Source organism: Lepidochelys olivacea, assembly GCF_965140295.1.
Source record: "Lepidochelys olivacea isolate rLepOli2 genome assembly, chromosome: 14".
NCBI lineage: Eukaryota > Metazoa > Chordata > Testudines > Cheloniidae > Lepidochelys > Lepidochelys olivacea.
Window position 1 is genome coordinate 23968268 of NC_140424.1, and position 15822 is coordinate 23984089.

General features: G+C 54.8%; 1 protein-coding gene and 1 long non-coding RNA gene across 2 annotated transcripts; both read right to left on the bottom strand.

Annotated features, from left to right (window-relative positions):
* Nucleotides 1-1478: 1478 nt before the first annotated feature.
* LOC311530715 lies at nt 1479-2926 on the bottom strand. Its single transcript, XR_014714073.1, has 3 exons — nt 2800-2926; nt 2221-2411; nt 1479-2077 (listed from the first exon to the last, which is right to left on the bottom strand). It is a non-coding gene; the product is annotated as an uncharacterized lncRNA (long non-coding RNA).
* A 123-nt stretch (nt 2927-3049) lies between these two features.
* On the bottom strand, nt 3050-9481 carry LOC311530245 (maestro heat-like repeat-containing protein family member 7; the record flags this gene model as incomplete). Its single annotated transcript, XM_084646709.1, has 11 exons — nt 9350-9481; nt 8829-8926; nt 8346-8468; nt 7923-8002; nt 7406-7511; nt 6799-6894; nt 5940-6044; nt 5414-5549; nt 5091-5185; nt 3489-3641; nt 3050-3055 (listed from the first exon to the last, which is right to left on the bottom strand). The coding sequence occupies exons 2-11, from the start codon at nt 8886-8888 to the stop codon at nt 3050-3052; spliced, it is 960 nt and encodes a 319-aa protein (XP_084502835.1). The 5' UTR covers nt 8889-8926; nt 9350-9481.
* Between the last annotated feature and the right edge of the window lie 6341 nt (nt 9482-15822).

Consider the following 15822-nt stretch of genomic DNA (forward strand, 5'->3'; position numbering starts at 1 on the left):
GAGAGCAGAAAAGGGTACTGGAGGAATTGTAGAAAAGTCAGTGTCATGGCCGAGTCATGGGCAGCCAGATCTAGTGGGCAGAGGCAGTCCACACTCACGAGACAGGAGTCGAGAGTCAGCTGGGTCAGGACACTGGAAGAGCAGAAGCAAAAGACCAAATTGTGTTCAGCACCTCAAGTCAGATGAGTCACCCCGAGTCCGGATGCCAGGAATTCAAGCCTGGGGAGTGGGAGCAGGAACAGCCAACACACGGTCCAGAGGGGGCGGGGAGGAGCTCGGGTGTTCAGACAGCTTCTTGTTCCTGCTGCTGGTTTAAGGAGGTCCTGGGGGCCGATTAGCTGCTCTGGGACTCTGCCAATAGGAGCCTCAAACTGGGTCTGGACTTCGTCAGTCCTAGGTAAGCAGTTTTTCGTAGGCTTCCAGGTGGCGTGCTGGAGGGTGGCTGCTCCCAGGAACCCTGCACACCCGGGTTAATGAGCCATGGGTCATGACATTGACTGATCTCTCCCCGCTCAAACCTCCTGCATGAAACAGTCTCCAGGGTCCCGGACGCATCCTCTGAGAATAAAAAAACACAGTCATGAGGACAAATAGGCTATGGAACAGGAGCCCCCTCTTTGTTGCAACAACCCCAAGTGCCCAAAAGAGTGGACGGTTCTTACCTCCAGGACATGCCTGGGATCTTCCATCTAAGCCTCAGTGGGACCCCTGTTTCTTGGTCTGACATGATGAGATCATCTGTCCCCACTGCTCCCTGCGCTGTTCTGGCTGCAGCACACATCTGTGTAAGAGGCTGGGCCAGAGAGATGTTACAGTCAGGGTCCAGGCAGCCCAGAAGGAGAACAGAGGGTCTGAAACCAGAAGACGAAGCAATCAAAACAGCGGATTCGAGAGAGTGGTTTTGTACCCTACAGGGACATCAAAGAAGGTCTGATAGGAAAGCTGAGATGTTAGTCTGGAAACTGCTAAGGCAAAGATTGTGACTTGTTAAGGTTCAGTTTAAGTCACTACAAAGTATGTTTTGTTTTCTTTGTCTGTTTGAAATTTGTCTCTTTCTCCTGCTTAGTTTCACTTAAATCTCTTCTTTGTTACTGTGCTTCCCAAAGCACCTCAGCGTTGGGTGTTCGAGTGAAGTGTGAGTCTCCAGCCTACCCAACAGGCTGAGCTGTGCCCTGTCTCTCTGAAGGTAGCGAATAATTTCTGAGTGGTGCTGGGCCCAGAGTCCAAGGGCAGTTCACCAGACATCTCCTGTGAAGCCCAAAGAGACCAAAGGAGCAGGAGAGATTCAGGCCCCACTGATCCATGGGAACTTCCCACAGAAGAGGCTACACAGGGCTCCAGACACAGCCAGCAGGATCCCTCCCACAAGCTGGGCCGTGTCCTTCCCCTGCCAGCCCCACAGCTGCCTCCCCACCCCAGCCTCAGGAACCCCTCCCACCTCCCTGCTCTCCCCACCCACTCTCCAATACCAGGCTGTTTCCAGAATGGAAGCAGGTGCGTACCAGAGTTCACTCACCGCTAGATGCTGGCCAGGCCTCGTGTCACCGCTTTCTAGCTGGGCTAGCAACCCCGCTGATACTCACTCTTGCAGTTTGTTGGCTGAGAACTCAGCCCTCCAACCAGATGACTGGCCTTTACTCCACTCCTTCCTGGGTCGTGCTCCTTCCAAACAAAGTCCAAAAATGTCTTGAACAGAAACAAGGTCTTCCACCCTCGTGGGGAGTTCTGCCTCAGCCTGATTTCGTCTCGGCCTGCCCTTCTTGGGTTTCCATGGTCTTCTGTGTCCCCTTCCTTAGGGACGGTGAGAGAACCCAGTCCTACCCTGGACTCCAAATCCGGTCCAGCCCGGCTGACAGGTTTGCTGAGGGGATGGTGAAACCCTATTGCTGATCAGAAGGAGGTCAGAGTCTGTTCTTTAGGAGCTGAAGGTCCGTTTGTCCTGCTGCGGGAAGTGGAGCTGGAGAGCGGAGATGTTAGGTGAAAGAGACTGCATGATTGAGTTGGAGACTGAGGGAAGGGAGTCTCCTCCCAGAAACGGTCCCAGAGAACAGCTTTGAGGAGTTCTCTGGGGAGTCTCCTGCTAGGAAAAAAACAAGGGTGGCACATTGATGGAGATGTCTCTGTCCCAGGGATGGGGGAAGCTCCCAGCCAGGCTATGCAGCAGGGATCCCATTTCTCCCCCAAGAAACCCAGATGCCCAAAGAAGTCAATGGCTCTTACCTCCATGAGGGAACGGGGTCTTCCCTCTCAGCCTCTTTGAGAACTACCACTGCTTGGTTTCCTCGGACAAGGGACCTGCCCCCACTGCTCCCTGAGGTGGTTCAGCTTCTGACTGCACCCATCTGGGAGGCTGTCACACACCCCAGGGCCTAGGAGACACGGGGGGAGGAGGCTCCTCTTCATGTCAGACTCTGAGAGCCCATAGAGGGGCCAAAGGAAGAATAAAGGGCAGGAGATGAAGCTAGCCCTGAGCCTCTGTCCCATCCTCACCTCCGCAAATGTGGAGCTTCCTGAGCTTCAGTTGGGCAGACAGTCTGTCGCCCTGACCCAAAGGTCCTTCTGCGCCATATGGGGCAGGAAGATCTCTGCCTGGGAGCACGGGGAATGGGATGGGGTTGAGATCAAGGAAAGAGGGGAGGGGTATGGGTGGGAGGGAAAGAGCTCCTGCCCCAGATGAAGGAATTTGGGGGGCCGAGGGAAGGACCAGCTCCACAGAGAGGGCAGAGAATTTCTGTGAGTGCCAGGGGTCTCCATATCCGCTTCGACTAGCCCCGCATTTACAATGAGACAGAACAGTACCTGCAGCAGGGAGCGGGACTTGCTGAACAGGGAGGGGAACCTTTAAGAGCATCAGACGAGCCACAGCCCTTGCAGCGCCTCGGGCATCTGGTGCAAGTGCCTGATGATGTGAAGCTGGCCCATGACCTTGGCTGTGACATCCTCATGCTGCAGGGGAACGAGAACATGTCAGAGACAGAGACACTCCCCAGGAATCAGGGAAAATTAAGGGCACCTCGAACCAGCACCATCATTTCCACCCAGCAACTGCTCATGTCTGAGTGGTGGATTCACCCTCCGGACGCCCAGGATGGAGGCTTGCTGTCCTCTCTAGTGACCTCCAATACCAACCCCCCTCCTTGTCGGATGGGCTCCTGCCACCGCCCCATCGGTGCCCCTGACAGCTGTGCCACCTCCAACCCACCTGGGGAGACCTCTCAAGTTCCTAGAACCCTCTTCTCCACCCCTACCTCCATCCCCACCCAGGTATGGCAGGGAGGGGGCTCTAGCAGGGTGGCGGGGGGCAGAAGGGATTCTGGCAGCAGTGAAGTGGGATGGGGAGAGGTTGAGACCTTTCCCCAAGTAACCCCAGGGACAAAAGCTAAAGCCACAGGATGGCAGCCCTGCTGAACGGGCCAGCGAATGGCAATAGGATGGGAATGAGGCGCTGGCCCCCACCCCAAGCTCCTGAGTCGATTGCAGTTGCTTACCGTGACCCCCATCAGTTGCTGTGCTTCCCCGAGGAGGGAGTAGACGAGCATCAGCCCAGCCTGGCTGACACGCAACAGGGGGTCGTGGATGGCCAGCACTGCTGTCTGCAGGAAGGATCTCTTCTGACCAATGGAGAAGAATTTTCCAAAGACCTAAAAACAAGAGGACACGGGACTCGAGCAGATTGCCCAGAGCCAGCCTCCAAGTCCTGGCGGTACAATGGCATCTAGTGCCCCAAAGGGCGGGGAAGAGAGCTGCTGTGGCCAAGGCAGTTCATTCCCCAGGAGGCTTTCAGGGTCCCAGGGCTCAGGGAAGCCCCTTTATTAAAAGGTCGCAGATGCTGAGGGACCAAAGCCTCCAGTGGCTCTTTCGGAAGGGCAATTTATGGCAGGGGCCAGGATAGGCTGGAAATGGATCTCTAATGTGTGTGAGCAGGCCCACTCTGCTGTGCAGGGCACAGAGACGACAGGGGACCCTGTGTTGCTTCCAGCAGAGAGATCTCCTGCATCTCAGCGGCTAGAGGAGTGTATATGGGGGGAGATAGGGAGGCAGTTGGAGCTGAGAGACCAAAGGTCTCTTCCCCGCAGCTTAGTGATTTCTCTCGTTGCTGGGAATGGCCTCTGCATCTCCTTGGTTTCTTCACAGGGAATCCAACCTGCAGCCTGACAAGGACAAGTAGACTCATGGCCCAGTCCCCATCCCAGACACTCCTCGGAGACTTTTCTTCTGCGACAGCAATTCAGCTTGTGGGAGGCGGGACAAGCTCACACAGTCTCTCTCACGGGGCGTCTGTGGAGCAGCGTTCTGTCGATGCCCTTGTCGATCCAGGAGCCGCTCCAGGGCCTCCTCTGTGATGTTGTGGCAATCACCCATTTAACCTTTGACTCCAGGCTGGGGGCACTGTGTTACGGTGTGTTGGAAGGTTTGGATATTCTCACCACAGTTGTGAGACGGGGGCGGGGGGGTGTCTTTGATTTTCTACTTCTGCAGCAAGTAGCCGCAACTTGGGTCAGTGATAATGTGCTTCTTTGGAACAGTGGCTGAGGTCCAGATACTCTGCCATTCCCTGGCCGGGTCTGGAGACATGAGGGGCGCGCATGTGGTCCATATTAGCTCTGGAGCTCACTATGTCCCCTACCCAGTTCCCAGGTTGGGGCATTCGGCTTCCTGACCGGCAATGGAATTGGGCAAAGCCCACCTCCTTTCTCTGCTTCTACAGGGTGCAGGGAATTAAACAAGGGTCTGATCAAGCAATCCTGACTGACTGACTCAGGGCTCTCCTCTCAGACACTTGGGGATCAGCCAGGGGGACAAGGAGCAGAGAGACACCCAAAGCCATAATCCTATATTAACTCACCCACCCGGGGATCCTCCTTATGCCACGGAGCAATGCAGCCATGTAAGACACTCAAATCACGGCAACTAGCGAGGTTCCAATGTGGGACCTTTAGCACCAGCCTGTCCCACTGGTTGCTGGATGAGGAACTCTGAGCTGGAAATAAGGAGTGGGCTCTTTTCCTGTCTCCAGGAGGCATCCACTGCAGGGAACCCAGCCAGCCACACTCCCTGAGCTGTGTCATGCCCTGGCACAGTGCCCTTACCTCCCCCACTCTGGCTGTATTCTTGTAGCCTAAGAGCCTTCTGTCCTGGTGCCAGTCATAGCACCAGAGATCTTCTGCATCATGTATGGTCAGGCCTGGAAGAGAGAGACAGAGAGAGAGACTTTTCTCCTCATTCTGGTTGCAGTTTCTGTGTCCTTCCAATCCCATTGGTGGCTCCACAGTGGAGTGGAGAAGAACAGAGGCAGAGAGAGACTTGTCCTTCAGCCTGGGTCAGTCTGAGAGAAATGGTCTGGGGTCCCATTATCCACCTGTGGTCACTCTCAGTCCCCTATTGGGTTCTGTGTCCCAGCTGGGTTCCTTACCCCTCTGTTGGAGCAGCAGCTGGTAGAGCCGGTAAGTCCCCTCCCTGGCCTGCCGGCTGATGTCCTTGTCTGGATCGCTGACAAACAGAGCCAGCTGGGCCACATGGTGACCCATCCTGGGGAACTCGGCAGAGATCTAATGGAAGGGAGAGGAGAGGGGACTCCATCAGCATTTTCCTGTCAGCTCCCCTGGGCCAGAGGGCTCCTTCCCCTTAGCTCCTCCGCAGGAGATGTTGTGGGAGAGGAGCTTGAGATCGACCCTTCATTTGCTCTGCTGCCAAGGGAGCCCGGAGCTGCTTTGGGATGCCAAGCAGGGACTGGAGCATGGGCCCCTTATAGGCCCAGGGGCAACACTGAACCAGGACAAGAAGAACTTGACTCAAGCCTAGCTCAGTCCCTGCTCTGACTCTGCCTCCCCATGAAGAACCCTCCTAACCCACAGCCCCAGCAGCAGCAGATCCTGCAGCCCGCTGGAGCCAGCCCGCCACCAGCTGGAGCCAGCAAGCTGGGGTCGGAGCTCACTTACGTCAAACTCAGGGAGGGTGACTGTGTATCTCAGCAGGGCTGTGCTGCTCCTGATGGCCCTGGCTCGCTCCTGCGACACCCTGGACACGACCCACAAGTTGATATTCTGTGGGGAAAGGAGGCAGGTCAGACTCAGTGGCCAGGTGCACCTGCTTTGAAAATGAGCTCCCCACGCCCCCAGCCCCAGGGGCCTGAGACATTCTGCGCAGGGGGGAATATCTGAGGCCTTGGTGGCAGAGCTTTAGAAGGGGATTATTTCACCCAGGATGCAGCTTGTACCCTGCAGGTCACAACTTGTCAGCGTCTCTCTAGATTGGGACAATGTTCGGGGTCGGGGCTGGTCCCCTCCTCCCAGAACTCCTGATTCCTGAACAGTTCACCAGAAAGGAGACTGAACCCTCGGCCCTTCCCTGCTTCGAAAATCCTTGCGGGGATGTAGGGAGTGACTGAGAACACAATCCCCCCAGGAATTTCAGAGCAGATCAGAGGGAAGGGCTGATTCCCTGGGATCCTCCTGTTTCTCTAGGAAGGAGCGTGTGCCTCTTCTCTGAGAACCATCTCCCAAATCTCATGGGGTGTGTGTGTTGGAGGGGTGGGGGAAAGGTGGGTTTTCAGACTCTCACTCCCCAAGACAGCCAGGAGCCGTGTGGTTAGTGCTCAGCAGAACCAGGCAGAGCTCTGGCTTGAAGTCCCAGCTCCTTCCTTTGTCCCTCAAGAAGGAAGGACCTGATACTGCTTGCACTGACCTCCCCAACCAAGGACGGCCCACTGGGGACCCAGCTAGGAGGACACAGTAGAAAATGGATCTTCCAGTCTCTCCTTACCAGTCCTCCAAAGAGTTCAGGTGAAATGGGGCTCACCTCCAAGATGAAGTGGAGTCTGTCTGTGTCTGGGGACTCTGCCAGCAGGTTCCCCAGCATGGCATCCAGGACCTCTGGGATGACTTTGTGCAGAGCCTGCAAAGCATGGGTCAGAGTTAGGAAACCTGGGCCTACACCTGACACAGGATGGGAAGAGGGGTCTCTGGGAAGCACTGGGGAGACTCCCAAACACATCTCCTGGCCTCTCTCCTTCACATCCCACTGCAGGCAATTCGCAAGAATTGATGACCCCTGGACCTTTGATCCATGAGCTTAGCAGGTCTTTGCAGAGGGCCTTGTAGGCAGAAGAGTATGAAACAGCCAAGTTGCTATGGATGGAAGCTGGGCTTCTGGATAAAACAGGGCTTATGAAAGAAAGAAAGAAAGAAAGAAAGAAAGAAAGAAAGAAAGAAAGAAAGAAAGAAAGAAAGAAAGAAAGAAATCCCCCAGGGAGGGGCAATCTCTAACCTGCTGGAGGCAAGGATCCAACCCTGCAGTTTCTTCCAGCTCTCCTACCCCACCCCTAAATCTGGAGCTCCAGTGAATCAAGGGAGCAGGGACCAAGGACCACTCTGGAAAAGTAAGAGGATGGAGGAGGAGGAGGTACCTGGATGTCGGTGGTGTCCTTCTCCGTGCCCAGGGTGAAGAAGGAGTGAAGGGCAGCTCGCAAGAGGTGGGTCTCTAGGGCTGGCTCCAGGGCAGGTTTCATGGTGCTGGCAAGAGAGAGGAGCTGGTATTAGACTGTGCAGTACGGGGGTGGGACTGTCGCCAACACAGACACCAACCCACAGGGATAGAGGCACTGAGCTTGGGAATGACAAGGCCAAGGCGTCCGAGACAGACAGTGGCAGGACAGGAATAGCTCCTGTTCCCTGGAGCCTGCTGCCCCTCCTGTATCTGAGCCCGGGAATGAGCCCCTCCCCAAGGCCCCTGTCATGTTATGGGAGTGAAAAGAAGAGCCCCACCAGGAGAGAGTGACCCTTCCCACCCCACCATCTCTGCCAGAGGCGCCACTCTTGGGAGGTGACCTGGGAGGGACAGTGACGGTGACTCCCAGCCTTGGGCCTGAGCAGCACTGGGGTGAGGGGAGCTGGCGGGGTGGGGGGGTGGGGCTGTTTCGGTACCAGAGGTTGCCCACTGCAGCCAGGGAGTGGGCGAGGACGGCGCTGGGTGACGAGTCATCGGGAAGCTCCTCGATGAGCTCCTGTGAGACGCAAAGGAGACAAAGGTGCATGTGAGATTCAGGCCCGACTGACACCTCCCAGTGAGGAGATGACACAGCCAGTGCCCCACATGGCCAGAAGAATCCCCCACCACCTCCCGCTCCCCCGATTCCTTCCTGCCCATCCAACTTGCCCTCTTCCCGGATTCCTGCCCAGCTCACTCCCAATCCCCTTCTCTCCTCCTCCCTGTCAAAACTGCCCCCATTCAGCCCCATCCCGACGACCAAGCTGGGACCATGTGATTCCTTGTCCCCCACTCTCAGCTGCCCCCCAGCCCCACAATGCCCCCCCCCCTCCAGCTGCCGTATGGCGTGTCTCACTCACCACGATCCTCTTCACCACAGCCGCCTTGCAGCAGCGCGGCTCCAGCGTGTCCTCCCCTCTCTCCCGTGCAGCCAGACATGCGGGGTAGATGGCCTGAAGGAACAGGAGCTGCTGCCCCTCATCCTGTACCCACCGGGAGTGGGGTATAGCGAGAGAGAACCTGTTAGCGAGGGACCTTCCTGCCCCACCCACACCAGCTCCAGGGCTCAGGCCTCAATGGGGGATTGTGGGGACCCGCCGATTGTCCAAATCCCCCACCACTCCTACGCAAGCAGGATCAGGAACTGGGACAGTGCCTGTCGGGGGAGACGACCTCGGCTGTTGTGGGATAAACACCCCCATCTTGGGGGTCCCACATAATGGATGTAAAAGGGCTCCATTAGGGGTGTTGGATCAGGAGGGACAAGACCCTCGGCAGGGGGTGGGGATGCTGGGAAGGAACAGGGCAATCTTGGTTGCAGCCCAGGTGGGGAACATTTGTACCTTATCTCTGCACTGGAGCTGCTCTCGGATGACCTTGAGAGCAGCTTCATCTTTGGACATGTCCACCCCTTCCTCCTGCTCCGAATCCAGGGGGGTCCCTGCACCAGGGAGGGAAGGACAGGGGTGTGGTGGGCAGAGCAGGATTCAAGACCCCCCTTCCCACCTCAGGCCCCCAGGGCAGATCAGGCCCCAAACCCCCCTCTCAGGGATGCCTTCAGCCCCCAACAGCTGCAGAAGCCCAGAGCAGAGCCCCCCTCCCCTGCCCAGGACTCCAGGGGAGGTGCCTGTTCCCCCCGCCCGCAGCAGCAAGGACCAGAGTGGCAGCAGCTCTTCACGCCCCCACCCCCAGGTCCCCGTGCGGAAGGGGCAGCTGTGTGATGGCTGCTGCTGTCCGTGGGGTTCGCGGGGCTCAGGCCAGACATCTGGGCTGGGGACCCCCCCCGTACCCCTGGGAGAGCGTCTGGGCCCAGGGTGTTCACATCCCGTCCTCAGCCCTCCCGGAGCCCAGCCTGGCTCCTCACCTGGAACAAAGCAGTGGCGCCCGTCGGCCTGGCTGCTGCCAGAGGCCCAGGTGCTGCCGCTGTCCCAGGCTGAGCTGCCGGTGCTGGGACAGGGACCTTCCCCCTCCTGGCCGGCGGGGGCTGGAAGGGCCTCAGAGACCGGGCAGGGCGACGCCTCCTGATGGGAAGGAGGGCTGGGCTCCTGGGGCCGCTGCTGCCCACACAACCAGCCCCAGAGCCACCCTGCCCGGCGCCCCTCCTGGGCTGGGTGTTGTCTGCCAAACCGCAGCCTGGGCCAGCTCCACTGGGGCCTGGTCGGGGCCTCTCCCAGCTCGGCGCCTGCGCCGGGAGCCGGGGTCCTTTTCCAGAAGGCCGGGCACTTCCGCCGTCTGGCCTGGACGGGACCTGCTTCCCCGCCAGCGGGGACGCAGGGCTTGCTCTGCCCCTTGGGAAGACGGCAGCTGCTTCCCTCAGGCTCTGGGGCCACCTGCAGAGCCTTCCTCCGCAACATCCGCAGGAGCCTGGCCATCCTGGAATCGAGCGGGGAGCAGGGGTGAGTCTGGGCTCAAGGCAGCCTTTCACTCCTGGGCCTTTTCCGTCCCTCCTCCTCCTTGCTCCAACCACAGCCGCACCCTCTGCCCCCACAGGAGTGCAGGGAGTGCCATCTACACACACGGGCAGGAGTTCATTGCATGATCTGCTCCCAACCTTTCCCCTCATAATCCCTGCTGCTGCAATAGCCAGGAAGTCTCATCCTTTTTCAGCAATGGCGTAAGTCCCAAAGACCATCGGTTACTCTGGACAAGCAGCCCCCTCCTGACGTCCCAGGCCACTCTCCCGCCCAGGCTAGAGAAGGAACAGAAGCCAGGAGTCCGGACTTCTCCTGGGAAACCATTCCCCATGTCAAAGTCACAGAGACCCTAAGCACAGGAAGACCAGGGCCCTCCTCGTTCCCCATTGATTTCCAGGCTCAGCAGCTCACAGAGTCTGGCCCAGCTCAGAGACTCTCAGTCTGGGGACCAGTGTCCCACAAGGGAAGGGCTGGGAGCCCCATTGCTGGAACCTTTCCAAACACACTGGAGACGGCTCTGGAGAAGCCCCTGCCTGGTCTAAGAGAGAGGAGCTCTTGGGGGCTGTTTGCAAATGAAATCCCCCTTTGGAGATATTCTCTTCCCTTCTTTCTGCCTCTCCACACACAGACGGGAAGACACCGAGGAATCCGAATGCCACTCACTTGCTCTCAGTGATGGGATGATGGATGGCGGATGTTCAGGGTCAGCAGACGTCCCTCGCCCTCCTCCTCACTCTCCAAGCCCAAGGCAGGCTGGAGAGGGTGGTGACCTCAGGAGTTACCCTGCCCAGCCAGCAGGCAGGGTGATGACACGAGGGCGATCGACCAGCTGTGAAAACAAGAGTCTGTCTTATTGCCAAGGGATGGAGAAACTCAGCCAGCAGCAGGGGGTGCAGAACACTGCCCTAGGGTGGAGGTGACAGCGCCTCCAGGATCCTGACATCCCAGCACTTTACACACCTTCCTGGAGCCTCCCAACCCCGCTGGGCTGGAGCGATGGGACTCCAACCCTACTCTAGGCAAACGGGCCTCAGCTACCAGCTCAGGGTCACACTGAGTGTCAGAGCCATGGATGGACCCCTTCACTAACCACTGCCGCACACTCCCTCCCACAGCTGGCAATTGCAACCAGGCCCTAATGGCTGGTCCCCCTGACTTTGAGAGGGAGGGTCACTCCTGCTTCCATTGCTGCCTCTTGATCTGTGGGACTTTGGGCAAGTTGCTCCCCCTCTCCATGGCTCTCTGGGACTCACATTCCTGAATGGGCTTTAAAAAAGACAATGGTTAAAGTTTGGCCCCAACTAGTTCTTGTTTCTCGAGACTAGCCATTTTAGCAAAGTTTAGAGTTCTTGACATTCAGCACCTGGAAACATCCCTTTCTCCTTCGCAGACGGCCTTAACATCCCTTATCTCACCCAGGCTCCCTGCTGCCTGGAGTTAGAGAATTGACCCTGTTCCCATTGGACCTATCCAAGGTGTCACACAGGAAAGCGGTGACGGAGCCAGAAAGAGAAGACAACAGTCCTGACTCCTGTTCTAACTAACAGACAACAACCCCCCGCCCCCCGGAGGCAGGGATAAAGCCCAGGAAATCAGGTGTGAACATTTGCATGGAAACCGTTTTCTGTCAGAAAATCCATTCAGACGAAACCACTTTGTTTCTTGAAATCGTAACAAGTAGGATGAAAATTCTTTGCAAAAATATTTGTTTGCAAAACAAGAGCATCTCCTGTCCATCACAGTGCATTCAACTGTCTCATCGTACACAAAGGGGAGACACTATGCTCTAGAAAATTAGATGAGATGCTTCAGTCTGAGCTAAGTAGTTGCTGCTCTTCACAATTTCAAAACAATAAAATACAAATGAGATTGAATATTAGGTCATAATGTGCTATGGCTCAGTGTGATAGGACACCCCCTAGTCTGCACTGCTCCGAGTGACACTCTTCAGTGGATCCCCAGCATCCACCCATGGCGAGGCAGGTGGGAGAGGATTGTTATTCGTACTTGACAGAAGGAGAAACGAAGGCGGAGAAAGGAACAGTGACTTGTCTTAGCTGATGCAGCCAGTCAGCAGCAGAGTTGCTCTCAAATGAGCTACAGACCAACAATTGTTCCTAGTAATTATTCAGCAATTATTTCAGAAGAATTGGAATGTTCGAGAGGATCATGAACTGCTCCGAGACAATGAATGGAGAGCAGCGTCAACATTGGTCAAACAGATAACTGGTTGTGACTTATTTGCTTGATCATAAAAGAGAACAACAAAGACCAGAGTTTCCTCCCTGTCAATAGCCCCCTCCTCAGCCAATCAAGGTTGGGACTTTGAGGGGTGGGAGGCTAAGGGTTCTCATCAAATAGCCCAAAGAATGGCCCTGGTCACCACCGAGGGGATCACTCTCGGAGCACTAGTCCAGTCTCACCTCTCTGTGAGGGTCTCCCACAAACCCCCCCCCCCGGCCCCCGTTCCACCCACAGAGCTCCTGGTGGTGGGAGGAGAGCAGAGGAAAAGGACAAAGGAAGCAAGAAGAGAAAGGTAGGAGGGACAGAGGAAAAGGGAAAACAAAAAGGAGAAACCCCAATGTCCCCAGTAATTCTAAGGGACAAAGTCCTAGGTCGGAAATAAAATACTGCCCCCACAATCTAATGTTTTACTTTCCTAAAAATCAGCCAGCACCTGATGGATCAGACTGAACAGGTTCCAAACCTCTCCGAGTCTCTTACCTTCTCTACAGGGACGTCTCTTTTCAAGAAAAACCACTAAAAGAAAAGGAGAAAACTGCGAAGAGGGTCCTCCTTGCGCTCACGTACGTGCAAGTGAATGCTCTCTCAGTCCTCCAGGAGAGACCTCGAGAAGGAGACGTGCTGAAGCAAAGCCACAGGGATCTCCGAGGTTGCCCCTGTCCTGCACCCCTGTCCTGCCTGGCTGATGTCAAGATCTCTCTGTGAGGTCATCGCCTCCCCACCACCTTTGTCCAATAGGCTGAGGTCCTGCCAAAGGCCCTTGTGATGTCACTGCCACACCCACCCCTCCCCTGCAGTGCTGATGTCCTGCCCCCGTCCAGCTACATTGGATGTTTGAGCTGCTTCCCCTGGATCACCCCACTCAATGACACTTCTTTGTGGGGTGACACCGACTACACAGTAGAACACAGAGGTTCTTCCCCAGGCCACAATTAGGTTTCACAAGTTAGTCGACTTTATGGCCAGAAGGAACCGTTCGAGCATTTAATCTGATCCCCTGCGTATCCTAAGGCTTCCTGTATGTCAGAAGAGCTGGGCTTTTCTTTTACTCAAACCTTTTCCAGAAAGGCATCTCGTCTTTATTCGAAGAGATCAAGAGATGGAGAAGCCATCATTTCTCTTGGTTCTTTGTGCCAATGACGAACCACCCTCTTACAAATCTGGGTCTTATTGTCATTATACTTTTTCTGATTTCTGCTTCCATCCATGGGGTCTTGTCATGCCTTTCTCTGCGACATAAAAGAGCCCTTTTATACTCAACATTTTCTCTCCATGAAGTCAAGCAACTCACTTCTCATTCTTCTCTTGTATATACTAAACAGATTGAGGTTTTTCAATGTCTCATTATAGGGCATCATCGCCATCACTCAGTTATGAATCTTTTCTGCACCCTCTCCAATTGTTTTAACATAATATTCAAAATGTGGACACAAGAACTGGATTCAACGTTCCAACATCAGTCTCACCAATGCTCTTCACTTCCCTTTCCATCCTCACTACTCTATCCAGCCAAGAATGGCTTTAACCTTTTTTAACACAGTTTCACATTGACAGCTCATGTTGAGCAGCTCGTCCACTATGGCCCCAAAATCCTTTTCAGGGTCACTGCTTTCCAGCGGATTGTCCCCAATTCTGTAGGGTGCCGCCTGACTCCTTTGTTACTGGAGGTATGGGGTTGCATTTGACTTTATTGAAACCTAATTATTTAGTAAGTATTTTAGAAGAACTAGCCCATTAGAGAGAGAATCGTGAATTACTCAAAGACAATGAATGGAGAAAAGCGGCAAGAGCAATCAAATACATATTTGGTTGTGGCCTATTTCCTTGGTCTTAAAAGAGGGTAACAAGGACCTGAGCCTCCTCCCTCACAATAGCCCCAAGCTCCCCCAATCAGCATTGAGACTCTGAGAAGCAGAAAGCTGAGAGTTCTCACCAGATGTCCCGGTCACCACCTGAGGGAGTCACTCTTAGAGCACCATTCCAGCCACATGTCTTTGGGAGGGCCTCCCGCAATGAGAGTTGGAGTGCAACCCCCCCCCCCCCCGTCCCCAACTCCAGACGCACAGACAGGTCCTGGTTGGTGAAAGGAAAGCAGGGGAAAAGGACAAAGATGCAAGAGAAGACGAGAAAGGAGGGAGAGACAGGAAAGGGAAAACAAAAAGAAGAAACCCCAATGTCCCCAGTAATTCTAAGGGACAAAGTCCTAGGTCGGAAATAAAATGCTGCCCCCACAATCTAGTGTTTTCCATTCCTAAAAATCAGCCGGCACCTGATGGATCAGACTGAACAGGTTCCAAATCTCTCCGAGGCTCTTACCTTCTCTACAGGGACGTCTCTTTTCAAGCAAAACCACAAAAAGAAAAGGAGAAAACTCCGAAGAGAATCCTCCTTGCGCTCACGAATGTGAAAGTGAATGCTCTCTCAGTCCTCCAGGAGAGACCTCGAGAAGGAGACGTGCTGAAGCAAAGCCACAGGGATCTCCGAGGTTGCCCCTGTCCTGCACCCCTGTCCTGCCTGGCTGATGTCAAGATCTCTCTGTGAGGTCATCGCCTCCCCACCACCTTTGTCCAATAGGCTGAGGTCCTGCCAAAGGCCCTTGTGATGTCACTGCCACACCCACCCCTCCCCTGCAGTGCTGATGTCCTGCCCCTGTCCAGCTACATTGGATGTTTGAGCTGCTTCCCCTTGATCACCCCTCTCAATGAGCGTTCATTGTGGGCTCAAGCCGAACACAGTAAAACATCAGAGGCTTCTCCCCATGCTACACTCAGTTTTTCATCAATTAGCAGACTTTATGGACAGAAGAGACAATTAGAGCATGTCATCCGACCCCCTGCATATCACATGCTTTCTGTAGAGCATAGGAGCTAGTTTTTGACTACACACCTTCCAGAAAGGCATCTAGTCTTCATTAGAAGACAACAAGAAGTGGGGAATTCCCACCATTTCCCTTTCTACTTTGTTCCTTTGGTGATTCATCCTCACGGTTGAATATGTGTGCCCTCTTTCGAATACGAATTGGTCTCTTTTGAGTTTCCAGCCGCTGGGTCTTGTTATGCTCTTCTCTGCTAGATTAATGAGCCCTTTAATACCCGATATTTTCTCTCCATGAAGTCACTTCAACACTTCAATGACATCACCTCCCGATCTTTTTTATCATCTAAACAGGCTGAGCTCTTTCAATAGCTCATTCGCAGGCATTTTTCTCCAGCCCTCAAAACGTTTCGTTGCTTTTTGCTGCCCCATCTCCAATATTTCAAAATCTTTTTTCAAAGGTGGACGCCAAAACTGGATTCAGGATTCCGTGATCAGTCTTCCTCATGGTGTGTCACCTCCCTCTGCGCCTCACTGCTCTTTTCATACATCTAATGATGGCTTTAGCCCCGTTCACCACAGCATCACCCTGGGTGCTCATGTTGAATGGCTTGCCCAGCATGGCCCCGAAATCCTCTTCACAGTCAGTGCTTTCCTGGATACACTTCCCCACTCTGTAGGTGTGGCCTGCATGCTTTGTTGCTAGCTATAGGACCCTTCCTTTGGTTATTTTCAAACTTGTTTTCTTTGAATGGGTCCAGCTTATCAAGGGATCCGATTTCTCTGTGTCACTGCCCTGTCCTCATCATTAGTTACCACTCTGCTACTATTTTATCACCCACCAATGTTAGCAGCAGTGATTTTT